This window comes from Emydura macquarii, unplaced genomic scaffold, assembly GCF_026122565.2.
Source record: "Emydura macquarii macquarii isolate MOO-44397 ecotype Brisbane River unplaced genomic scaffold, CSIRO-AGI_Emac_v2 contig_3080, whole genome shotgun sequence".
NCBI lineage: Eukaryota > Metazoa > Chordata > Testudines > Chelidae > Emydura > Emydura macquarii.
Genome location: NW_027133217.1, coordinates 980,753 through 1,008,504, shown reverse-complemented (window position 1 = coordinate 1,008,504; position 27,752 = coordinate 980,753). Strand labels below are relative to the sequence as shown.

General features: G+C 44.1%; 1 protein-coding gene across 1 annotated transcript in view; it reads left to right on the top strand.

The window, feature by feature from the left end:
• Positions 1-699: 699 nt before the first annotated feature.
• CRHR2 (corticotropin releasing hormone receptor 2) overlaps positions 700-27,752 on the top strand; it is a 237,009-nt gene continuing 209,956 nt past the window's right edge. Inside the window, exons 1-2 of the mRNA XM_067530389.1 lie at positions 700-857; positions 20,248-20,341. Of these exons, the coding sequence (XP_067386490.1) occupies positions 792-857; positions 20,248-20,341 (160 nt within the window). The 5' untranslated portion in view covers positions 700-791. The remainder of the gene's footprint in view (positions 858-20,247; positions 20,342-27,752) is intronic.

The window sequence follows — 27,752 nt, the reverse complement described above, 5'->3', positions numbered from 1 at the left end:
AACTGAGGCACAACCTTTAACCCAGACCCAAAGAGCGGAGCACACACTCCAACTTTTCAGGCTGGGCAGTGCAAATCCGGGGGGAGTCATTGACTCGAATGGCAATGCCTCTACTGCCTCCCTTCGGGGAGCCTGGAGTTCTGAGCTCGAGCATTTCCCCCGGTGCAGGGGGGACACCACGGTGCGGCAGGCTGGTGTCTGGGGCGGTGAAAAGGAGTGACCTCGTGGGAGATGGGGGCCGGCGGAGGGGCCTCAGTACCGGCATTCACGGATGTATATGCAGCCCTGCCGCGGCGGGGAGCCTCTCTCATTCCAGCCCCGCTGCCCGGGGCAGGCTCGGGGAACCCGCCTAGGAGAAGCTCGTGTCTCCAGACCTTGGGGGTCCGGTGTCCCCCGCCCCCCCCCCCCCCCCCGCCAGCCCAGCGCTCAGGTCCCCCTGCCCCAGCTTTCCTCCCAGCGGGAGGCTGGGGTGCGCATCGCCGGGCTGGGTGCTGGGGGGTCCCTCCGGGCTGGGTGCGAAGTGGGGGGCGTCCCCCCCGGCCGCGCCGTCCCCGAGCTGAGGGTGCCCCCGGCGGCCCGGCGGGGAGGGGCTGTCCCGGTCCCAGGGCGGCGGCAGGAGGCGGAGGCCTGCCCCCCCCCCCCCCCCCCCGCGGCAGCCACCGCTAGCTCCCAGGGCACCGGCGTGGGAAGTCGGGCTGGCTCCCGGGGGCGGGCGGGATGCGCCTCCCGTGGGAACGGTGAAGGGGGAGGGGGCGCGGCCGCCTCGGGACCCCCCCTCCCTCCCCAGTCCGATGGGGGGGCCGGCACCGCAGCGCAGCCTGCCTGCGGCAGCGGCCACCGCGCTCCTGCTCCTCCCAGTAAGTGCCGGGGCGGGCTGGGGGCGGCGGGGGATCCGGGGACAGAGCCGCTTCCCCGGGAGACGCGCCTGGCCCCGCTCCGGAGCCGCCGGGCGGGCGGGCGGGCGGGCGGGGTGGCAGCCCCGCAGCCCCCGAGCCCCCCGCAGAGCCCAGGCAGCGGGTGTGGCAGCCCCGGGACTCCGATTCACCCCCTTCTAGCTGCCCGACAGCGCCTCTGCACCCCCCCAGACCGCCCCCCCCCCCCCCCCCGGGCAAAGTCACCCTCTGATCAGCCGGCGCAGCCTTGCACTGAGCGAGCAGGACCCGCGGGGATCCCAATTCACCGGCTAGCGGCCAAGGAGACCCTCCTGCACCTCAAATAATCCCCCCCCCCCCCCCGAAAATCAGACCCAGATCCCGCCACAGACCCTGATGACGGAGGGATCACAACCCACTGGGATTGCAGCTCATCTCCCCCCACGAAAAAAGCCAACCCCCCCCCCCCCGCCCCGGGCCACAATTTGATCTCAGCCACTCTCCCCTCAATTCCCCTCGGACCAAAGAGCTCAGCATTTGCCCCCTCCATCCTCCCTCAGGATGGAGATAGTCACCTAGGAACTTTCTCCTGAAATAAGTGAGCAGAGAAGCGGCAAGCTGGCCAGTGTGGCAGCGGCTCGCCCCTCAAATAATCCTCACATCACTTTTCAGTGTAGTCACAGTGCCCTAACACGCTGGTTTCACTGCAGTATCTTGAGTTATAGGCTAAAGCCGGGAGAGCTGGTCCAGATAATAAAAAATCACTCTCTGCTTCGCTAATTCCTCGCTGTGTAATGCCAGTCCCTTGCTCACAGCAGGAATCAGAAATAACATTTGCAACCCGAAGGGCTAATTCAGTAAATCCTTCTAAATGTTTGCCCAGAGTTTTCTCCTGGGCAATATTTATAGGGATTTTTTTCCCCCTTAATAATAAGCACCCCAGACTGCAAACGTTTTGCTGGACAGATGAGGGAATTGGATTGTCATAGCTCATCCTGTGTTTAAATTTTCCCAGCCAACTCCCTTCTCCACTCTCAAAGCTCATTGAACTGGGAGCTGTAAATTCAGCAAAGCAAATTTTGCAGATTAAACCTAAAATGCATTGGCCCCTCTGTGTCTCTCTGTATTGGGGTCCCCATGGTGTGAAAAAGCAGATGCTCACTCCATCTCCTACTACTCTAGGCTCATCTTTAACATTCCTTTAAGATATATATTGGTGGTCTTGCTTCTTCTTCTATTTTTATTTACATATTCAGCCTCCCCCAGGAAAAAAAACACTATGTACATATGAAGCAAAAGAGTACAACAGAATCACGATTGATGCTTGTAAAGTGCACTGAAAACCATTTATTGATATTGGAATACAAATAGGGGAAGGTACAAAACTATTACCTAAGTCTCTGCCCCATCCCCTCCTTTCTGAGTCCAGGTAGCATGGCTTCATGTCATCTTTCCTGACCTTTGCCTCCCATTCCCTATCCATTTCCAGGCTTCTGCTGTGTTACCTTTCCCCCTCATCTTCCACCTCCCAAACACTAGCCCAGCCAAGCACCTGGAGTCAGAAGGTCAATTTATATCTTGTCAATGTTGCTTTTTATATGTTTAAATAACAACTATTTCCTTTTTTTAATGGTCCCACGAACCCACCCCCCGCCCCCCAGACACTGAAAAGCACTTCTTTTCAGCAAGGCTAACAGAACAAAACAAATCTGAAGTTTTTAGACTAAGACATTTTAGAGAGATGAGGAGCCAAAAAAAGGTTAGTTTTTTGTCCCCCAAAAGCAATCGGTAGCCACATTTTGAGAATACCGTAACTTTAGTTTTATTTTACTTCCCATAAGAAAGTAAGTAAATAAATAAAACAAAAATGTAATCTAGGATGAGGAGCAGAATGCAAAATTTCAGGAAGATCAGTTTCTTTTGGGGGAAGCTGAGGGGTCTTAGTGAGTTTGTGTTCCTGATCAATTTCTTTTGGGGGAAGTTGAGGCGTATGGGTGAAAAACTGAGTTTTTAATGGAAAGCTAGCTTCAACCTTAACTATGGAATGACTACAGCTGCCCCAACATAATAATTGACACATGGCACTTACAGGTGTTTTTGTTTTTTAAATCCATGGATCTCAAAGTGCTTCACAAAAGTGTGAATCACTATCCCTGTTTTACAAGGACAAGCTGTAACACAGAGAGGTTATGGCCAATATTTTTAAACTTTGGCCCCAATCCAGCAAAGCACATAAGTATATACTTAACTTTAAATACTTGAGTCATCCCCTTGAAGTTAAAGGGAATATTTACATTTGGGGAATTAAATATGTGTAATTGTTTGCCAGATCAGTGCCTTATGCACCTAAATAAAAGTGGTTTGATTTACAGAGGATTGACTCAATCCACAGGAGTTGGGGTTCTCAGCGCTCCCGAAATGAGGCCACTTTTGGTATAGATGTGGGTACCCAGTGAAGTGATGGTTCAAGTGACTTATCCAAGGTCACATAGCAAGTCAGAGGTTGGGCGTGCAACTCTATGCTTATGTTTTCTAACAAACTCTTACATATGATGTACTAGAAATCGTTTATACTCAAAGGCAAAGAAAAGGGGAATTAAAATGGTGAATAAATCCTTGTGAACTGTCTGATGTAAAGCCCATGCTTAGCACACATGGTTTTTGGGAGAGTTTTCATTTTAAAATAACCCAACAAAGCAATTTTTGAATCAGAAGAGAAAACATGGTTTGTTAAACTTATAACTGATATACCCCCTTTAACTGAAAAACAGGACAATTTGAACAATATCTGGTAGTGATGATGATAGTTTAAAACCGTTCTTAGATAAAGACTTTGCCAAACTTCAGTCCAGGGTATGAATTAATGTAAAATAAGTGTTTTATAATGAACATGTTGGCAACTACTTAACCAGCATTGCTGTAAATTTTTGGCAAGGGTTTCCTCTGTAGCTATAGCATAGCAATTACAGTGCATTCACAGAAAACAGCTTTAAGCAGGATTTTTTTTTTTTTTACATAATTCAATCGGTGGCTTTGTTTGAAATGTTTTAGTGAATGAATGAGAACCAGCCATTCCCAAGTTAATGGGAAACTGTCAACTTAAAAAAAAATCACATTTTTGGCCCCCTAGTTTCTGAAACCTGAAAGAATTTTAGAAATATAATAATAGAAATGAACTTTTCACTCTGTAAGAAATGTGTTCACTTTCTGAAAAAAAATTTTTTTTTCTGAGCTCAGTGGCATACATAGACTAGTTAGTTTCACTTTTGAATCTAGTCAGTTTCTAATTAAGGTCACTTTGGGTTTGTCTACACTGCAGCTGGAAGTGAGACTGCTCCCCTTTACCCCCCTCCCCCTAGACAGACTCACAATACTGGGGCTCTAGTTAGTACACTCAAAATATCAGTCTGTACACTGTGGCTCAAGGTTGACTTGGGCTTTCAAGTGGCTCCAGCCCAAGCCGCAACACCCATGCTGGTACTTTTACCAGGCTAACTCAAGCCTCTGTCTACCTGGGTTGGAAGGCTCACGCTCCGTTGCAGTGTAGATATACCCTTTTTGGCTGCCATATGCTAGCATAATGCTGCTGTGCTGGATTGCAAACATAGCAGGGGATTTTTGTTGGGGGGAAATAAACTGTTTCCTCTAGATAAAAAAAAAAAAAAAAAGACAGCTCTTCCAATGGGTTAAGTTTTTGCAAAAGCTTATTCTTCCTCTCAGTACCTATAAACTGAATTAAGTGGGTCTTGCCCTGTTACACACATCTTTTTCTACCCTCTTTCATTAATAATCCACATAAATTTGATCATACGTGTATGCTGCAGATTGCACTTTAAAGGCTAACTTGATTCTTGTATCTAAGGGGTTGGAGCTGTCCAACTGAGTACAGGACAACTTTATAATCCTTAGCACTTCCTGGTATATGGTGCTTTATATTGTCAAAGCATTGCATGAATATTAACATCACCCTTTTGCTTTTTTACAAGTGCTGCAAACCTAGTTTTGGAAGTTACACATTTTCAGCTAAGTTTCTTTACCAACCTACCTATAAAAATACGAGTGTATTTATTGATAGGTCCTTTGTATCGTGGTAGATTTGAAAATAGCTGGATTATTTTTTATTCAGGCTAGATTTGGATAAACAACTTTCCCAGGAGAGTCTGATAAACTTAGCCTTAGACATTGTTACTGAGGAGAAAGTAAGTATGTATAGGTGAATAAACAGAAGCTGGTCATTTAACACCGTGACTATCACTGAGTAAGAGATTTTCTCTTTCAAGTCATTGGCTGCAAAAATTGCATGTTAATATCATCAAATAAATTTACGTAGATTGTATTTTCAGTTTCAGGAGCGGGGGAGGTAGGGGTGGCTGATCGACACTTCTTGCAGTGTTCTTTCTGTTTATTGAAAAGGGGTGTCTTAGTACATCCTGCTTCAAAGGTGGGTAAATTCAATAGGATTCTGAGTGTGGGGGAGTTTGGATCAGACCTTACAAATAGAGGTCCTGTCTGCTCCGTGTGCAGGGACAGAATCCATGTCACTTTGGACATGTGTGATGCTAGTCTGAAGAGGTGGGTTTTGCATTCTGTCCCAAAGGGCTGAGGCTTGTGTTAGTCCTGATCTGGGAAAGAGTTCCAGATTTGTGAGTCAATTGCTGAGCTAATTCTGTCTCCCATTCACACAAGCCTCATTCTTAATATAGGCAGCCCCACTGTAGAACTAACAATATAGAAAACTTGGAATCTGTCATCGTTGGGGAATGATCTAATTACAACCAATGTTTGGGACATAATTCTGTGTGTTTGCACCAAATATATAAAAAAAAATCCTCTTGGCATTTTGTGTGCTGAAATGTACTTCTTGGACCGTGCTATTTAAATGGTATAAGAAAACAAAACTAATTAAAACTCTGTAAAGTTCAGTGTAATCCTGACAGAATTATTAACAACCCTCTTGGTTGAGTTTGCAGGGAAAATAAATAGTGAACAGTGCAGCTGGAGTTTAAAATACATGTGTTTGCCCACTGCAATATTAAACTCTTGCCCTGGTACGACTAGCTTAATAGGCTGGGGTTGGAGTGCGGCCATCTTCCCTCAAGGGCTGTATTGTAATTTCTCTTACTATTACCTGAGTGCTGGGGATGATGGAGGTGTTCTGAGTGGTGTATTTCTGCACTGTGCAGTGTGGAGGCTGCCTCGTGTTGGGACGTCTTTTCAGATGGCAAGGCAAGTGGAGTGGCTGAAGAATAGTTGAATCCATAACCGGGCGTATTGCAGAGCCACCTGCTTTCCTAATCTGTGTTAAAATGCACATGGACGCCAGTTACAACACCCTGGACAGGCTGTGGGGGTTGATCCCAGGCTCGAAAAGCGTGAGTCTTGCTGCTTCAATTAAAACATCGGGTTCATCAGCCCAGGGGCAGTGGCAGACTTAAAAAGCTCTTCCATAGTCCAGCCACTATAGAGGCGCAAAGAGCCATGCTGGTTTAATGTGGGTCACACCAGCAGATGAACAGTTATACCCCGTGACCCAGATCCAGTGCCGTGCTTTGCAGAGTGGGCAGCAAGGGTGCGGCTTTTCTGAATTCCAGTCGCTGGAGCAACTTGGAGCAGCTCCATGCCTCCACCATGTCCCTCTGCTGGAGCTGGGAATGTGGGTGGTGCAGGGCCACCCACGCTGTCCCATGCTACCAAGCACAGTCCCTAGGGAACTGTTCTCCCCTTCCTATCACCTCTTTACACTGGCAGGGCTGTAGCCAGAGAGAGTCAGGGCCAGTCTCTTTAAAACATGGGGACATGGTATTTTCTTTTCCCGTTAGCACCAAATGACATTCTCTGCCTTGTTTGAATAAAGCACAACGCACTGCTACGAATAATTAAAGAAATGAGCATTGCTAGTAGCTGGTCAGGGTCTGCTCTTCAACCTGGGAACATAACTCAAAGAGCCGGCAGTGGAAATCGCTCCGGGAAGTTGTGAAGGACTCCCTCCCTTTCCAGGTGCTGAACGTGACCCCGGCCAGCCCAGAGTGAAGGACGAGGACCCTAAAGGGTGTGACAGCACAACCTGTTCCTACTAGATTGTTGGCATTTGAAGACAGCTGCAGCCCATGAGTTGAAGGAAAAGATCATAGATGCTTTACCCCCCAATAGGCCATTAATATATCATGACATTTTTGGGGGGGAAGGAGACTTGATTGGATGAGTCCAATATATGGATCAGACATAACAGTTCCCCTATAGAGGCTTTAATTCAGGAAAGCCCTTAAGCGCATGATTAATTTTAAGCACATTAGGTAGCCCATCCCTCTTCAGCAGATGCTTAACGTAAGTCCCCGTGGTAAGTTCCACAGACTTTAATGGGATCTAAAGAATGTGCTTACAATTCAACACGTGCTTGCTTGGCTGTATGGCGACCATACTTTCCGTTCCAGGCAGGTTTGTATTTTCTTACTCTGTGTAAGAATTGCAGAATGCTGGCTTGACGGTAAGAACGGACGATGCCCGTTAGCCAGTGGTTTTCCTGGCCACCTAGTTGCATGTAAATGAGAGGGAGCTGCCTGAGCAGAGGCACAATTGGAAAAGATAATAATGCCTATTTCTTATAGAGGGCTTTTTATCAGTAGATTTCAAAGTGCTTCACGATATTTTCGCCCCCATGAAGCATTATGGTCCTTATTCTAAACATGGGGAACAAAGACTCAGAGAGGCCAATTGACTTGCCCAAGGGCACACAGGAAGTCCATGGCAGAGCAGACAATTGAATCAGGTTCTCCTGTGTCCTAAGCCTATGCACTAACCACTGGACTATCCTTCCCTTCCTAAGAAGTTGCATGAGTTGATGGACCTTAGGTAAGAGATGATGGAGAATTTTTTTCTTAAGAGAACTGTAGTGGCATTTCTTTCTTTCTTTCTTTCTTTCTTTCTTTCTTTCTTTCTTTCTTCCTTAAGTGTATGTTTTGAAGGCCGAGTGGCACAGAAAGCTAATTCACTAGCTTTCTCCTCTCTGGGAAGCTGGGTTTGAGTCTTGGGCCACAAGTCGAAATGAGTTTTGCGGTCGAGCAAGACATTGGTTTATAGAATCAAACAACTACATCCCGCAAAATGGGGCTATATTGACAAACGTGGGTGAGTAGGTTGAGAAGCATCAGGGATTCTTGGAAACAGGACTGAGGTACATCAGCATTGTGAGAAAGACCTTCCTATTCTGTGCTACTGGTGTGAGTCTTGCACTTTAATGAGCCACAGATTCACACCCAGGTGTTCAATAAAAGAAAACACAAGTGTCGAATGGAAACAGGAGTGGTATAAACCTCATTAGACTTTTGCTAAAAATCCAGATGAACCACCGCAGCTCTTCTGTCACGAAGGAAGAGTAACAGTTTAATCAGAATTTGCTCTTGCTGCCCCATACTCTTTAACTAATTGTGTTTTCAGAGGGAAGTAAGACATACCTGTCCCCCTGCACTGTGCTTCTCTGGACATAAACTAGCAATTTTTATAGTTAATTGGGCAGTTGCTCTGAGCCGGTCCTTTAGGTTTTTTTTTTCACCTCTGCATGTTTCGGAAAACAGCAGTGACTTTTATTCAAGTGCACACTTGATCTCCTTGTCAAAATGGTGTGACTGGAGTGTTTAGCAGCAATGAGGTTAAAAAGCTGCCTCTGAGTTCGGGGAATTTCTTGAATTAATTTCTTTTTAATTGGTTTATTGAAAAATAAAGAAAGTCCTTCCCAATTTGAGTTCTACAGATCAAACCTACAAGACAACACATTGCTCTCCACTAAAGCGAGACTTCACTGGAGCTTAAATATAAATAAAGGGCTCAGTTTAGAAGCCATGCCACCTCTGGAAGTATTATTACAGCCAATGGGATTTCTGCATATGGGATAGCTGTGGCCAAGGGCCTTGAAAATGACATAGCATTAGCTGATTGATTAAAACATAGGTTGCATGCGCTTAACAATTGTTCCAGTTTTCCCCTCTTGATCTGACCAAAGCGTGGGATAGAAAGGGGTCATTTTAAATTGTTGAGAATCAAGTAATTTTATTTTTAAAATTATCAAGTAGCAAGAAACGGGAGGCCAGCTCTTAGTGATTGTTTCTCTTATTGTCAATTCAGGGATGTGACTTTCAGGGATGTGTATTTTAGTTTTTTACATGCCTTAGGGCAGCGGTTCTCAGCTGAGGGACCCTGGCCTCCAGAGGGGCCATGAACAGGTTTCAGGGTGTTGCCCAGCAGGGCTGGCATCAGACTTGCTGGGGTCTGGGGCTGGAGCCCCACCGCCCTGACTGGAGCCCCACAGCCCCGCTATCTGGGGCCGGAGCCCCAAGGCCCTGCCGCCAGGGCTGAAGTTGAAGCCTGAGCGGCTGAGTTCTGCCAACCCAGTGTTTGGGGTAACTTTACTTTGTGTGAGGTGGTGTCAGGAAAGAAGCCAAATGGAGAAACGACCATCCAGCCGATAGATGGACTGGTAGAAACAGTGTAACATCAAAGTGCTCTTGCTACAAAACCGTACTTCACATAGGCTCAAACACAACACAAGAGTGTTCTCACTTTAAAGCTATTCTTTTACTTAGGCTCAAGCACTTACACACATCCACCACAGGTTAGTAAAACACCCCAACCCTCAATAATTACCAACGTCTGGGGTGGCTTTCGAGTGGAAACAGCGACGGCTTTCCGATTGGCTTGATCTTCCAGCTGTCATTGTAGGATCCCGAAGCTGTGTCCAAGAAGAGAGACAAAAAAGTTCAGCCTCCCCTCCCCCCCATTTATCTGTGTTAGTAGACAATAACAGGTCAAGAAAGAGAAGAAAAGAGTTTCAAAAGCTTGCCAGAGTACTTAATTAACTAGGTGTGTTCTGACAGAATCTACATATCTTGAGGCCTGGACAAACAGCTCCCAGAGGGCATGCATAAATAAGCTTATTGGTCTTTTCCTGAAACACAGATCCCAGCACGTCCACCAGAGCAACAGGGAGGGGCACAGGGTCAGGCGAAGATTGAGAAAGGGGCTCCCCTCCCCTCCTGGCTTAGTCATGCCAAGGCTGCACGGGCCTGCAGAAAGGCCTACCAATTTTGGCTGCTGTTAGCAAGAAGTCTGATAATCAGATTACACTATCACTCATAGACTCATGGACTCTGAGGTCAGAAGGGACCCATATGATCATCTAATCTGACCTCCTGCATGACGCAGGCCACAGAACCTCACCACCCACTCCTGTAATAGAGCCCTGACCTATGACTGAGCTACTGAAGTCCTCAAATCATGGTTTAAAGACTTTAAGGTACAGAGAATCCATCAGCAAGTGAGCCGTGCCCCATGCTACAGAGGAAAGCGAAAAAACCCCAGATCCTTTGCCAATCTGCCCTGTGGGAAAATTCCTTCCAGCTTCAAATATGGCAATCAGCTAAACCCTGAGCATGTGGGCAACACTCACCGGCCAGCCATCACGTGGTCCTTGGCACTTTTACTGGTCTATCAAAATCTTCCTGTACACCCCTGTGGCATGGGGCCACGGGAAATTGCCTTACTTGCTACCGCCTAATGATGACCCTGGCTTTTATATACAGATAAACAGCGGTGGCACAGGTGGGCCATGGAGTTATTATAGCATGTTGGGGGGCCTCAGAAAGAAAAAGGTTGAGATCCTGCCTTAGGAGACACCATAGATAAAACAAAGAAAAATAACCACAATTTTTAACCATGGCTATTTCATTATTAACCAAAGGAAGAAAAAGAAAAAAAAACCCTATTAAACTGGTACAAAGGACAGAACGCAAATGATGAGCTAGTTACTTCCATTACAATCTCTTCCGTATGTCTCTCTGGAGAGTTTTAACAAACGTTACACCTTTGAGAATGAACTGCTTCTGAGGGCGTTCTTTGTTTGGGAAGTTAAGATCAAAATATATTGTTTCCTAAATTTATTGTGAGCCCCACTTAGTATTTTATAGATGCCTACGCTATTTATAATTGGGCAAAAAAATTTGTTAAAGGGCAGGTGGGTCTGTTTTGGTGTATCATTGATCATCTAAACAGTTTATAATTGGGCAAAGTAAGTCATCTTAACTAAATCCTATGCTACCGAAGGAAATATTTCAACTGGTGACTTAGAAAAAGCTATTTAAGAAGCTGCCTTGAGACAGGCCAATTATAAATATTGAGAATCTTTAATTAAATTCCACTGTTTCTCTGTTTACCAATGTTTATCCCCGTCTCCTCTCCAAGAATATGCGGTCTAACCATTTGTTAATGAATAGGAGAAACTGTTTGTTAGTAATTTAAGTTACAACAATATTTCCTTATCCTAATAAAATCTTTACGAGCGTTTTAAATCTAATCCCTTGGCAGTGTCTTGGTTAACCACCAATCCATGTTGAAGTCCTGCAGAAGTTTTCCTTGGGTTGATTTCTCCTTGAGTCTGTTTTTCTTAGCTGTCTGTGGTAGCTTGCTTGTAGAGATGAGCTTTTATATCCTTTTTCCTACTTACATGAAAGTATAGGAAAACACACCTCTTTCAGGCATGTTTACATTCAACGTTGGTTGCGGCTCTTCTTTTTTTGGCTCAGTACCTTCATGGGTTGTCTTAGGAGCCTCTTCATCATATGACTATGTCATTTGTTAATGTATTTGTACATTAGGATTGTAATTCTTTCTTGACAGTTATATTTCCTTTGTCTTTGTGGCAGGAGATTCACGGAACATCCTTAAATTTAGAGATTAACTTTATTTTTATTCAGTCCATTTTCTGAGATATTCCTTCAGTTTTATTAGAGTTTAACAGTTCTCAAAACAATCCTTTAAAATCAAATAATTCTTAAAGAAAGACTTTAGCTTAAATAGTTATTAAAGAATTTGTTCAGTCTGCATGAGAATTTTTGGAAAGATGATTCTTCTTGTCATCCAGATATGAGTGAGGGGGTGGCTTGAGCATTACCAGTAATGAATTAAGTATTCATTAATACAAATATTCTATACTTAAATGGCTTCTTACATTAGTAATTTGTTTAGCAAGATCATTAGGAAGCATTTTACCATTTACTTAACAATGATATTAGGAAATTACATTAGATGCTTTCCATTTAGCTAAAATACGTGCAAATATGCCATTCAAAATGATTCGCCATTGAAGAAATGAACAAAGGTTTAACTCATTTCCAGCAACATATGTTTTTCCTAGAGGCTATTCTGAATGAAAATTTTACAGTAACTATAAAATGTATTTCAACAAGTATATTTCTAGAATTCTTTGTGTGGGTTTACTTAATTTTCCTTGGGAGGGTGAAAAAGCCCACCTTTCATCTAGACTTATTGCTCTGACAACACAACCCTACACTTTTTTTCATAATCAGGTCTTTTCCTAGAACATGAATGCTTTTCATGGTTTGTTTTCTTTATACTAGTGGTGCCAAACTGGCATTTTATACAAGAAGTAAATATCCTGTTCGAGATAAGAAACTATTAGCAGTAATAAACTTGGTTTTATGCCTAAGGAGGGTGATTGCCCTGACATTTGGCTTGGTTTTGAGTAACAGAAAGCAGAAACATCCTGCAACTTCTTTAACCAGCCTGAACATTTTATAACATAACTAACTAAAACATACACAGGTATAGTTATATTTCCAAGCATCCTGGCTATTACGTAATTGTGGTGATACCTTAATATTCAGTAAAGGTGCAAATAAATTTGTAACAACCTACTATTAAAAAATTTATAATAATTTTATTAATATCATTTTTGCATCATCACTGAGGTCTGCCCACCACAGAGGGGTGGGTCCTGCATGCATTGCACTCTACTGCCGGTGTTGAAAAGGACCTCCACCACCTTTATGGCATAATCTTGGAGAAGGTGTTTAGGGACTTTGCAATGAGGGAACAGAGAAAGGCAGGTTGTGGGTGGTCTGCAGGAGTGAGCAGCCAAGACTAAGGGAATTTCACGTCGTTCTCCATCATGCCCATGCATACAGTCAGGAGAGATTTTCTCCAAGAGGTAAGACAGCCAGATGCTATGTTACATTTCCATGCCTCTCCTTTCCTGTGCTATAGGGTTTGATCCTATGGGTGGATCCTAAAGGTAGCCACTGGCTGGAGATCCCTATTCTAATGTTGCAGGACTACCCGGGAGTTGGGGGAGGTGGGTCTCCAGGGACACAGGGCTGGTGTAGAAGCACAGGGCTTTTGTCTGGCTGACTTTGGCATCTGCAAAGTTTCAGGGCCTGCCTTTTGGCCTGTTCCAATGGGAAGCATGGAACCCAAATATAGCAATGTAGAAGAGAAAGAGGAATCTCCAGCTTGTGAAAGATAAGAAACGTCCTTTTTCACAATCCATTACAGATGCACAGAGCTCAACCTTTTGATAACATTTCTCAATTAAAACATCTTCCAATCCCATTCTCTCTAAGGGGATTCTCTCTCTGAATTATAACACTAGGTTTTGCTGTCAGGAAGTAAGTGGACCTGAAAAGCTGAATGAGAGCTTGATAAACAACTTTCAATTTACAGACCTGGTAAAGCGTTTGTAAGAAAGCCTCTTTTCTCTTTCTAAGAGTGAGGGATTTTCAGGAAAGTTGACACGTCAGCTATGATTATTGCATATTTTGTGAGCTAAAACCATACAAAAATATTGCTTTGGACAGAGGGTTAGTTTATCTTGTTTTGCCAAAGAAATTAACTGCAGAGGTCTAGAGTGCTGTATAAAATGGTGATCTCTTTCTTTCTTATACCCACCTAATCCCAAAGAACTATTAGACTAGAAAGAGGCAAACATTTTGGACAAAACCTTTTTCACCACGAAATGCAAATTTGGTGAAAAATGCTGAAACATTTTTCAAATTCATGTTGAATTCATCAAATTGTTTCAGTCGGAAACAAACAAAAAATTTGGAAAAAGTTTAAATGTTTTGTTTTGACATTTTTTAAACAAAATGTTTTGACTTTTCAGTGCAAATTGTCTTTTTGTTTAGAATTTTACTTCCATTTTTTGAAGGTAAAAAGCCTCAAATAAAATGAAATGTTTCATTTTGACTCAAACAAAATGTTTTGTTAGGGGATAGTTCTCTGAACACTTCAGCTCAATGTGCAGCAGTATGTCAGGAATTATTGGGAAAGTGATAGAAAATAAGACAGAAAATATCATAATGCCACAATTTAAATCTGTGGTATTCCCACAGCTTGGATATTGTGTCCAAATCTGGTTGCCCCATCTCAAAAAGGATATAGTGGAACTAGGAAATGTTCAGAGAAGGGCAACAAAAATGATTAAAGGTGTGAAACGGTTTCCATATGGGGAAAGACTAAAGACTAAGGAACTTCATCTTAGAAAAAAGACGACTGAGGGGGGATATAATAGACTTCTATAAAATCATGAATGGTATGGAAAAGCAAATAGAGATGAGTTATTTACCCTTTGCCACAAAACCAGGGGTCATCCAATGACATTAATAGACAGCAAGTTTAATACAAAAAAAAAAAAAAAAGGAAGCACCTCTTCACACAAGGCACAGTCAACCTGTGGAACTCCTTGCTATGGGATGCTGTGATGGACAAAAGTAAAATGGGGTTCAAAGGAGAACTAGATCATTTCACGGAGGATAGGTCCATTAAGGGCTATCAACTAAGATGATCAGGGATGCAATCCCATGTTTGGGGTGACCCTAAACCTCTGACTGCCAAAAGCTGGAAGGGGAAGACCAGGTGGATCACTCAAACTGCCCTGGTCTGTACATTCTCCCTGAAGTTCGGGAACTGCCACTATTGGAGACAGGATACTGGCCTAGATGAACCATTGGTCTGTTCTAGTATGACCATTCTTATATTTGTTGAACCTTAAATGGAAATTTTTTTTTTTCATTTTTACAGTTTGTTGAAAAATTTGAATTTCTTTTTGTTTCAGGCTGATCCAAAAAACAAGTTATTTCCACAGTTCTAATAATGACCTATATTTTTTCCATAGTGCGGTGTATAAGTATCTTATTTGTAACAAATGGGAGGGTACTGCTGGTTGGATGCCTACTGTACAGTAGCTTGGATCATTGAAAGCTCCAGTCTTGCGTCAGGAGTTGCACAGAGTTCCTTTGCCTTCAGTGAATTTCCACATGGTCCCTGGGGTCTGCCTAAATAGATCCAGTTTCAGAATCGGCACCTAATCCTATACCCTAATATTTGAAGCTTAAATGGGTGGAAAAGGAAGCTCTTGTTGGTCCCAGAACAAGGAAGGCACAAAGATATTCCTGTGGCAATACAAGGGAGGAATTCAAAATTGGGGACTGTGTCTTCAAAGAGGAGAATTTCAATAGGGTAAACAAAAAAATCAAAATGAAAAGGTGGGCAACTCAAAGACTCTCACTGGCCTGGATCTGGCCCCATATATGGCTGTTCACCCTCCGACTGAGGCTGCACAGCCATATATCTTGAAACATAAGTGGTCAAATTCAGCGGCACTGCACCAAACAATGAATTTAGCCTATTAAACTCGACCTTCCGCTCTAGCATTCAGATGTCCTCTGTGGAGCAATTGTAGCTGTAGAACCAAGACAGCTCAAGTTTAAACCTTTCAAAAACAAAGAAACTCAATCTATACTCCCAGGAAAAGTCTGAAAGTTGGAAACTAACCCTCTGCTTGGACTGGCTGCATGAATGTTCTGTCTTGTTGGACAGAAAATACTGTATCTACCAACGAATCCCAGGAAGGATTGTTTTCCAAAGGACAGAGAAAATAGGTCTAGGAGCCTTTCGGTGCAGGGATTTTTTGTTTATTTTGTCATATATGTCTCTTGGCGAAGGAGGAGCCTGTTTCTGAAAACTCAGGAGCAGCTAAAGTTTGGGTGAGAAAGGCAATACCCTAATAGTCAGAAACAAACGAGCTTGTCAATGAAGATGCTTGTTCTCCATACTCCCTGCATCTCTCACCTACCCCATGGAGATGCATCAGTGGCCATGTTCTGCCACCCCAGATACACAGCAGTTGTAATTATTCAGATAAGCTACTTACATTAGGTGTAAGATACTAATAGGCAAATGCAGGGGCAGGTGCTGGGAGAAGGTGAGTTGAGAGGGGGCTGGTTTTGTGGTGAAGTAGGGTGGGGTGATGGGGGATACCAGGCATTTGCTGCTCCTGACCAGTGGCCTCGCTGCTGGGGTGCACCCTGCCCCATGACGCTGTCCTTTTGGAAGAGACAAGCAGTGAGTTTGGATCTCCAAGGGTTGCCTAAAGAGGCTTCCTAGGATCAGCTGCTGATGGAACCAGCCAGACTTGGTCCTCCAAAGGCTACAGGGGTTGGGAACAGGCAGACGCCAGCCAGGGCCCAGCAGGCCAGCTGGAAAAGGGCCGGCTGCTTCTTTTTCAGAAGCCAGACAAGGAAGGAAGATTGTCGCTGTCCCAAACCTAAGAAATTAGCTTAGGCAGGGGCTTCATTCGGACAATATTTTGGTTGGCTCCGGGAAGGAATGTTCTTTTATCTTATGGTCTTTAATACCCAGGGGGGCTGGGTTTTTTTCATGTTAATTTACTTTCTGTAAAACTAAAGTGAGCCGGCCCCGTAGACACTCTGGCTTGGCACGAGTCTGTGCCAGGTGGGTTGTAATAAGAAAAGAGGAGGAACGTTGCCAGAGCACAGTTCTTTTCCGACGGTGCGATCCAGAATGACAAGATGTGCTTTCCGATCAGCAGTCACCCATCGTCTCTGAGCCGCATAAATAAGGGTCTGTCTACGCAATGGGGACTATACCGGCACAGCTCTGGTGCTATGGCTGTGCTCCCACAGCACCTTTGTGTCCATACAGCCTATGCTGTCAGAAGGGATTTTTTCCATTGCTGTAGCAACACTGTCTCGACCTAGCTGTATCTATGCTGGGGGTCATGTCACCATGGCTATGTTTATCAGGGGTGAGGATTTTCCATACTCCTGACCTAGGTAGCTCTGTTGACCTAATTTTTAAGTATAGACCAGACCTAAGTCTTTGCAGGATTGGGGCCTTAGTGTGCATTGTCAGGGTGGCAGGATTTGCCCCTACACATGCCTTTCCACTTCACAGGGAACATGTCACTGCCTCTTAGAATAACCCTCGCCGCCAGCCAGGCCTGATTGTGATCCGGCTGTTAGTTTCTGTAAAAATGTCGGTGAGTGAGTGGCCCCACATCTGAATGGAAACCAGGCTTTTTATGGACGCACATCTGGTAGTAATAGCTAGAGATGTGGCAATGCAGGATTGGGATGGTGAATCTGATGGCTCTAGGAGCTACATCACTATTTGTAGACTGCCTGGACAGGACAGGTAAGGGAGTACAAAAATGTTATATAAGGGGCAAATCCTGAGATAACATGCACATGTTAAATCCTGGTGCCTTCAGGGAGTTCCAATGACTTAAATGGACTTCGCATGGGAACAAGTGTCCATCTGCACAGATCCAGTGGTAAGGTCAGGACCTAAAACTTTAAAACCCTGTTTTACGGATTAGTACGAAATCGATTAATTAACAACATGGTTCAGAAAATACTGGACTTCTTGTCAAGCGTACATTTCCTCACAAGTGTCCACTGTGACTCTGAGAACTATTAAGGCAGGAATTTCCAATTTCTTTGGAGTGGATTTCCAAGAAGATATGCAAGAGGCTTCAGCAATGATTTTCTGGAGAAAGGATTTGCAATATTTGCTTTCGGTCTTAAAATGGGGCTAGAATAAATTAATATTTTAATTATTGAAAGTATTTAATATTTGGATGTTCACACAATCACTCCCACCCCCTGTATCTTTAAAACACTACATGCTCTAAAGTCTTTTTCCTCTGAAGTTATTTCTGAGTTATTTTACCGGCTTCCCCATCTGTACTTTTCTATGTGTTCCTTTGCAGACTTTGTACTTTTCCTTTTATTATTATTATTATTATTATTTTATTTTGCTAAATCAAAGTCACACACAAGAAACCCATTTATTAGGCTAACTGGCCTCAAAATGAAAGCAAAAGTAATATAACATCTGTGCAAGAATTCTTCCCCACTAGCCAAGTGAACCAAAAGCTGATCCTAAAATAAACATGACATTCAACCTTTTTGTTCCTACACATATTGTGAAATACTTAATACTGTCTGGACTCTCTCGTTGCCTCACAAGAATTGGACAGCTGCACATAGCGTATTTATAGCACATTATCTAACCCAAGCACTTGAATTAAAACATAACTCTCCTGTGTAGCTTCAGTGCTTCCAATACCACTGTTGGGAGGCAGTGTGGCCTATTTAATGGAGACTCAGGAGACCTGGCTTTGATTCCTGGCTCTTTTACTGGCTCCTGATGATATTAGGTAAATCACTTCACTGCTCTGTTCCTCCGTTTCCCCATCCATAAAATGGACATAATGATACTGACCTCTTTTATAAAGCATTTAGAGATTTACTGGTGGAAAGCACTGTGTAAAGTATTTATTATTATTGTTGATGCAGAATAATTTTGTTTTTAGTGGTGTCAGAATCAGACTATACTTATTTCTCCCAATGGGAATGAAAAAGTTGGAAGGTCTTTGTTTGTTTGTTTGTTTAAAGAATTTCCATTTTGAAAAATACCAATAAAAACATAATGCTGTTGTATTTTTATTTTTTAATTTTTTTTTATGTCTCAATGTTCCTGAAGAGTTTATATTTTCATCATCATTTATTCCATTTCTCCTGATTAAGCAACAAAGAACTCAGTAATAAAGATGGGCTTTTGCAATCACTTAACACATTTTGAGGCTCATACATGTAATGTAAACAATCCGGGGATATGTTGCTTCTCTGGGTCAGAGCTGTGTGTTTTATCTTAGTGGCACTCAGGTTCAACAGAAGATTGACGACATTTTGTGAGTTATCAAGGAATTATATATCCTCAGAAAGAGTCAGAAAGGTTTGATTTCATGGCCCAGCAATGGAGATATCTGTCAGTAAATTTGTAACCTGTGGATATTTTAGTTCTCCCTTTCTGTTATGACATTCAGTAGCATTGCTATTACTCCCTGAAGTATTAAATACTGGCTGCCATCTACTGATCATTTAGATGTACTGTTTTGTGAGCTACCTCTGTGGAACCTGCAATGTGCAGTAAGTAATTCATTTCTCTTTGTGGGTGAAAATGAGATCCAATTCTTTGGCCCCAGTATGAAGTGTATCCCTTAAAATCCTGTTTTTGTCAGATGTCTAAAGAAATATTGTCTTGTTGGGAGGATAAGCAAAGTTTTATCCCATGTTGTATGTCTTTGATGAACAATTTGAAGTTAAATCACTTCAGCTAATATCTACCAATGGATGCTAGCATAAGCAGCTTGTTAAATTTATCAGCACAAGAGATCCATTGTCATTACCTTTTCACACCATCTAGCTACTACTTAAGTCATAGGTGACCCATTAGAGAAGAGAGAGCTATGTTGCTTTAGTTTACATGGGGATAGTGAGATAGAGAAGATAATTAATTACAATCCAGTGCCTCTTGCTGCAAGAAGACTTACAACGAAATTACTCTCTACAGTATATCTCAGCTTTATAGGCCGCTTGTGTGGTACGCCAAGCTCTTCCTGAACTGTAACTTATTCCGGTTTTGTTTGTTCAAGTGAAGATAGATGAATGGCTATGAAGACTGGCACGCTCTAGGGTGACCAGATAACAAGCGTGAAAAATCGGGATGGAGGGTAATAAGAGCCGATATAAGAAAAAGCCCTGAATATCGGGACTGTCCCTATACAACTGGGACATCTGGTTACCCTAGCGTCCTCCCAGTAAATGTGATGCTTATTCTTTTCTCCATAACAAACCTGTGACTTTTCCTGAAAGTGCTCTGACAGTATCACTGCCTGAGTTATGATGTAGGAGAAAAATGAGCGTGCAGTAATACTGACTTTGTCCTTGTGGATTTCTAAGTATTGGGGAGACAGGTTTATCACTCTAAGGGGGGGAAAAGAGGCAGATATTCCTTTTTTTCAAAGAGAAGATTAGCTGTATGGAGGGTGATAATGTCAGGGACTGCTTGCTGAGATGAAGCTCTGACCACATGTCGACATTAAAGACTCCCTGATAAAAACTATCGTACGTAAATTCTGCAGTCATTACATTCCCCCTGTTGGTTCAGTGGGATACAACATTCTTCATGTTCCATCCTGCACTGTTTTACACTTCAGGGGTGACTGCATTTTACTGAGGGGCTGAAGGGATCCCTCTATTTCTTTGCTATCTCCCAGGAGTGTATGTGACTTAACTGATCAGTTGTGGGTGGAAACTGCTATGAAAGTGCCAGGTATCATTATCACACTCCCAGGAGAGAGAATGCTGTCCTGCTCGGCTGCTTGTTAAGTATAAATATTTATTGTGTGCTTTGTTTTGTTTTTCTTTTCCTTCTGTTCATCCAGTTAGTTCTGCACTGTGAATCCTCGATGAACCTGCCCTTGTCTGTTCTGCTGGAAAGGTATTGTGAAGCCTTGTCAGCTCTCTACAATGTCACAGGTATATACTCCGTTCACTTCTATCAACAGTCAGTTTTTTACACTGCTGCCTATCATTGAGGTCAGAACACATCCTCAAAGTGCCCTCGATCCATTATTATATATCCCCACTGAGATAAACCTAGCCGGACCACCTGGGTCCGCTTAGTGACAACAGTCTGACAGGGTTTGCTTTTTCTGCTCCTGGAAACAATTGCAGGCGTGATTTGGAAGGTACCAATCAATCCAGGGGGATTCCATGGTCCTTAAACATCTATCAGTCTGACTGTACCAAATCAAGCAGTTAGACACTGAAACGCTGTAAACTGTGTCCACACTTATTCTTGGACACCAGACTGTTGCACAGACTTGGGGCTGACTCTTTTTTAAGTTCCGAACTTAAATGTGGTGAGCCAGTTCTCAACCCTTAGGCTCTAATTCTAGGTTTTCGGCGTGTGACAAAGGACCAAAATGAGATATGCACCAAGATGCCGTATAATGGAGAAGTCTGAAATTACATGAGACTCTTTTTTAATGGGGAGGGACATAGAAGTTACCATTTAATCAGGTCTCCTGCCTCAGGAAATGACCAACACCTGGTGCTCAAGAGGAAGGTAAAATCCCTTCCACGATACACTCAGCCAGTCATGCTTCACTGGGCATGCCCAGCACCTGCAACAATTCCCTCCTGACAGTAACAGGTGATCCACTTATAGACTGAAGAATGAGATTGTTATTGCCTTAGCTGTACCCTAGTTTGCATATAAATGTGTGCAATGACCTGTATACAGCAGCTACATTTGAATTCTGCACTTTGTGGCGTTATCTTCCATGCTTTATGCAATGTATTGCTTTTATTGGTTTCAATTTACCAGTCAGTTTTTCATCAAATGACCCCACTGTTCCATAGTATGAGGCAAAGTATAAAGGGAAAACTGATCAGTTTTCTTGATATCTTTCATAATTTTGAACTCTTCATTCAGGTGTCCTTTGCCTTTTGACTATTATTTTAAATATTTTGATAAAACTTGACATTAATTCATAATGTGCATTTCACGCTTCCCCATCCGTGGATTTAATTGCGCAAATTAAATTTCACATCAGCCAGTCTGAGATGTTGGCAAACAAGTTACTTCTTAATTGCTGGCATAAATAATGTTCTGGGCTCTTTATGCAATGCATGAATATAGCAAAACTTACAAAGCAGATTTCGACTAGGAAAACAGTGTTTTAAAGAGGGGACAACAGAAGACAGAGAAAGTAAAACCAGAGAGTCTTGTTGACTGTGCATCCTCATTGTAAGGTACCAGCAAAGCACCAGCCTCAGAACTAAGACTTTCAATCAATAATGAAACCATCCAACTTATTACTTTTAGGTAACATTCCATGCCTTCTGCTGTAGGAACACTTCCTCCCTGAACAATTTTAGCTATGCTGACAGAAGCATTCTTCTGTAGGCCTAATTGTGTCTACACTGAGGTTGATGGAGCTGTGTCCCGACAGGTATAGCTGACATATCTATGCCAGTATAAGCTTTATGCGTAGGCCAGGCCTGTATCAGCTCAAGGTGGGTTGTAGGTAGTTCTTGCTCTGCTTCTGTATGCAGAGGGAACACTGTTCAAAGTAGCTTGCTTTCTGTTGTAACTCAGCTGATTCAGCCACTGGTAAGAAAGAAATCTCTGTAATAAGCTGGCTGCAAGTATGTTCATGTCACACACCCCAGGATTTTCAAAAGAACCCCTGGGAGATAGGCACCCAGATCACATTGAAATTCAATGGGAGATGGGTACCCACCTTTGAAAATCCCACCCTGTGTGTTTGCACCCGATTTTGTCATCTTTGGCCCTCACTGTATACATCAACGGACTTAACTGTGGCCAGGTGGTACTTCTGATGCATATTTGGTCTCCAGGGAAGTCTCTTGTTGGCACATCTTGGCCTGTGTGCAATTTGTGCAATATGGCATGTTGTTTCTGGAAATTTCTTTGACTTTCTTCTTATAAATGAATCCTCAGAGGTCTGGTGTGAGGAGATCCAGTTGAAAATAAGTGTTGTCCACAAAATAAAACAGATGGTGGCTGGCCAGTGCTGCTGCCTGGAATGTTTCTGTGGGCATATGGGGTGGCCAACTTCTTTTTCCCACCCAGTCTTTTTCACTTTTGGCTGTCATTTGTGTGTAGTGGTTGAACACACTGTTCTTCCAAGCCTCTGGAGGACCAAGAATATGGGGTTGTGGTTGGATGTGTCATTCCATTTAACTCAACGAATTGCTGAAATTTTGCTGAGTAAACTGAGTCGTTCTCACTGGTGAACTGCTCTGGTATGTCACTTCTTGCAGGCCTCACCCCTGCTCCGTCTCCTTTATGCTAGGTAAAAGGCCTGGAGCAGAGTAAAGGCACTCTGAAAGCCCACTCCTGGGGTGGGGGAAGGATTCCCTTGCTGCAGATGCTACAGAAGACATCTGTAAGGCTGTCTCCCGAGACCCCTCTTGCAATCCCAGGAGAGAGATGCATGCCAGGGCTGGGTCTGCGTGGGAGGGGTTGTGCCCAGGGCAGTATGCAATGCTGCAGAGATTCTGCCCAGTGCTGCAATTTTCTGAGTTACATCAGGAACAGCTCCAGCCCAGGTTTGGAAGGGTGCAAAAAGGTAACTTAAAGCAACGTTCGCTCCTTTTTCCTCTGGGCTGCACGGCGTATGCTGCACCTGCGAGAGGTACAGCACAGAATCTCACTCAAACTTTATCACACTTCAAGATGCTCATGTTGTAGGTGACGTGAAAAATACCGCTGGTCATTCTGCTTGGGCACTGATCAAAACGAGGTACATTTGGCTCTGTGCTGGTCCCGTTAAATCTCTGGCCATTCTCAACGGTGGATGGGTGCATTCTGTAGCTATTGACACATTGGCCGTCCTTTGGGCAATTTTTTCAATTTAATTACCCAGGTTTCGCTGTTTAACACAGCTCCTTCATTCTAGATGGCCTTGAGCACAGCTCTTCCTGCACCAGCTGTCGCAGCTTCCCAGGGAAAACTACTCAAAGGTGTGTTAGATAGCCACTGTGAATGGCCAGTTCCTTCTGTGGCCTATGGAATGGAAAGGGAAAGCATGTCATCACCCCTCTAACCTTTCATAGTACCTTGATGAGCCTACTCTAAGAGATAATCACTTCCATAGCTGAGCGGAGGTACTGTGAAATAGTGGGTGGCTCACCAGACTTAGAAGACCTCATTTTTATTCCTGGCTTTGTCACTGGCTTGCTGGGTAAGCTGGGGCAAGTCACTTCCATGCTCTGTGCCTCAGTTTCCCCAATCTGTAAAAGGTAGACAACAGTATTGACCTTTTGAGGAGGGCTTTGAGATCTACTGATGAAAAATGCTGCATTAGAGCTGGGTATTATTCCAAGTGAATGTTTGCAACCCGGCTTTGATTTAATTTAAGAAGGTCGAGCCAAAAGTGGATGTGCCTGTGGCTCTACAACAAATAGACTTGGATTTCAGACTTTTTTATTCAGCCTCAATGTAGAGGACTCACATCGGCCTGGTGTCTTGTTTTGAATATGTCCCAAGGCAGACGTAGTTGTGCACAGCTGCGGATGATCTAAATAACCTTTCATAATCCCTCCAGGAGATAAACGGACACTGTACACCTGAACTGCGTCCAGTTCCATTTTTAAGGGATTCCCAGTGACGTGCAGTTCTATCCAAATAATAGTTGAGCTTTCCTGGGCTTTGTTTCCTGCGTATCCATCCATGCCAGTTTAATTTACGGAGCCACCATCACTGGCTGAGAATCTTTCACCCACAACACAAAGGACTTTATTCTTTCGTCTGAGTATTTTTTAACACTCGTGTATACTTTTACTTTTGTGTTCTTTCTTATGGTCCTTCTGAGACAATGGTCCCTTTGCAATAGCAATTATCCAGCTAATGGTCTGTTTGCGCACACCAAAAATATTTCAAATTGTATTGCTCAGTCCAACACTTGGCTAATATGCCACTAATTTGATTGGTGTGTATCATGCTGAATCAGTCATTCTACAAATTTGTTTGCAGTCTCCAGAAACAGCAAATATCAACAGTTATGTAAGAACAACCTGTGTAAGCAAATAGCTTGGTGTGGCGTTGTGTCCCAGATCAGCATGGCACCATGCAGATTTTTGCTCCAATTTACTGTGCTGGCTTCCTTTACGCAATTCTGCCACCGGTGGTAGCCCCCAGTCTTGGCTAACACTCGGGGGATTGAACCAGGAACCTCTAGAGCTAAAAGCGAGAATAGCTATTGTTTGAGCTAGGGCACCCTGCCTGGGGCTGTATTAGCCACCTGTTCTCTCCAACTCTATGATTCCTAGGCCTGTGTAACTTGCTATATATTTATAAACACTGAGGAAAGACCGTCAAAGGAACTCTATTAATTATTCTGGTACATTGCATGATATCAGCTATTTGGGGCAGGGAACTTGCTTTCTCACATGTCTGAAAAGCACCATGCATTCCAGTGGCACCGCCCGGATTATAACTATGTCCCTTCTGACCGATCAGGAGCTGCTGCATGCCGCAAGGGGTGAACATTTCCAACAACGTGGCAATTGAGAATGGCCCGTGGACAAGCTAGCCATATACTGAGGGCAGAGAAGTCTCTTGCTTTCTGCCTGCTAGCTGAACCCACATGCGTGTCTCCTCCTGCTGGAAGCTGAGGCCCGGATCCTACAAGTTTTTTAGGCTCATAACTCCCACTGCAGCCAACTCCTTTCCTCTGACTACTGCGCTTGTCCTGGCTTAGTGGAGGTATTTGGGCAGTCCCAGCCGTGTGGAGGCTTATCCTGACAGTGCTATTATTTACCTTAGCGTGTAGCTGCGTCAGGATCCTGAGAGTGACTTTCTCCACTTCCCTGACCTGGTCCCCACAAGCTGTGTGTGTCCGACACCCAGGTGTAGGCTGACAGGAGGGGGTGGTGCGTTCTTGGGGCAATCCTTCATTCTGAAGCCGCAGCTGGTCAGCATTGTCAGACAAACATTTTACACTGTCATTTACCTCAGCTGGTGCTTCTAGGCTGGTGCCAGTGGCAGCCGCATCTCGCAGGTGCCTGAAGATGTCCTGGGGGGAGAGGGCTCCACTTTTCCCAATTAATAAGAATTCTGTGCATGTACGTCTGCACTGCAGAATAGTAACTAACACATTCCAACGATTTATCTTGTTATATTTATGTACAGTATATGGGGGGTGGGGGAAGAGAGGTACAAAGGTAAAGGACGGGAAAGGAATTTAGATAGTAAGACTATTGCTTGCAAGAATGCTGTTGTCTCAGCCTCACTGTGCCTCATTGCCTCTTTAAAAATGGGGAAATTAGGGTGGCTGTAATTGGAAAGTTACCTGCAAAAATACAGCACTTTCTTACTCAACCCATCTGCCTTTTGTGGGGCTGATTTTTCGGAGGTACATCTCCTCCGCTCCAATTCAAAGAGCTGCTACAGGTGCTCAATACCTTCAAAAACCAGGCCCGGTGCCTGTGACAGACACGGCAATGTCCTGCAAAGTCCAAGCATCTTTGGAGTTCATTGCATTAAATCCAAAAGTTACGCGGTGTCGTGGGCTGGGATTATATGTACCCTCTCTAGAAGGGAGATGTGAATCTTGGGAAGTGTTATGAACTTCAAAGGACTGTACTGAACAGCGTGCCATACAAGAACAGACTTTTCAGACAGACAGAGTCACGTGATTTGCCAGGGGAACTTCTAGCAGAAATTGAATGTAAATTTCGCACCTCCTACTTATGCAAACACCCAGCCTTTTGAAGCTAGGTCTGGGACGGGGCCATTATCGACTGATCACCTGTTCCTGGCATTTCAATATCAAAGGCCCGAGCCTTATAAAGGAAAGACTAACCTACTCAGGGGGGTGATAGTTATGAGCTACTGTTGTTATGAATGTGTAACCACAGGACAGCCCTGGGTGGAATGGGAGGGACTGACTTTTACCAGAGCCCTTGTTGGAGTTGCGGGTGCTCTCTGGTAAGCTTGTTAGCCTGCATGCAAATTCTTTTATTGCTTTAATGTTTTCTCTGTAGTGCGTTCACCTTAAGAGTAAATGCATTTGCTGAGGAAGAACTGTGTAGTAACTTGTAACCGCCGGCAATTACAGCTGTTCATCGCCTTTGGAGAGAAAGTGAAGCACAGATGCTGGCCCGGTTAGGCAGTCTGGCTTGCTGGGAATATCAGAGTGTAAGCAGGGAATGGTGCAGCCTGAAAAAACCCTGGTCAGCAGGAAGAGAAATGAGGTGATGGCTGAGGAGCCAGGAGCCTAGAACGGGGGCCCTCGAAGGACCATGGAAGGGGGAAATACAGGTGCCTTTGCCCTGAGCAGTGACAGTATCTATCCATCTAAGGTGTTTATGTGACCCTCAGTTCTGTAGTATCTGAACACCTGATAATCTTTGCAGTTATCCTCACAACTCCCATGTGAGGGTGAGGAAGTGCTGTTATCTGTGTTACAAATGGGGAATGCAGGCACAGTCTGATTTGAAGGCTCAAAAGGAGAGAGGCTCCTAACTTCCATTGATTTCATAGAATCATAGAAGATGAGGGTGGGAAGGGACCTCAGCAGGTCATCTAGTCCAACCCCCTGCTCAAAGCAGGACCAACCCCAACTAAACCATCCCAGCCAGGGATTTGTCAAGCCAGGCCTTCAAAACCTCCAAGGATGGAGATTCCACCACCTCCCTAGGTAACCCATTCCAGTGCTTCACCACCCTCCTAGTGAAAAACTTTTTCCTAATATCCAACCTACCCTCCCCCACTGCAACTTGAGACCACTGCTCCTTGTTCTGTCATCTGCCACCACTGAGAACAGCCTAGCTCCATCCTCCCTGAAACTCCCCTTTCAGGTAGTTAAAGGCTGCTGTCAAATCCCCCCTCATTCTTCTCTTCTGTAGACTGAACAAGCCCAGTTCCCTCAGCCTCTCCTCATAAGTCTTGTGCTCCAGCCCCCTCATCATTTTTGTTGCCCTCCGCTGCACTCTCTCTAATTTGTAAACATCCTGTAGTGGGGGACCCAAAACTGGACATAATACTCCAAATGTGGCCTCATCAGTGCCGAATAAAGGGGAATAATCACTTCCCGTGACCTGCTGGCAATGCTCCTACTAATGCAGCCCAATAGGCCATTAGCCTTCTTGGCAACAAGGGCACACTGCTGACTCAGTCTGCAGCGTTGTTGTAGCCATGTCGGTCCCAGGATATTAGAGAGACAAGGTGGGTGAGGTAATTGCTCTTATTGGAGCAACTTCTGTTGGTGAAAGAGAAGTCCTCAATGTACATGGCGCTCTTCTTCTCACCTACCTCCTCCCTGTGCTGTGAGGAACTGGAGTCCAGCTCTGTAGAACGAGGGTTAGAGCAGTGGTTTCAGAAACAAGGCCTCGCTGGTTTGAATGTCATAGT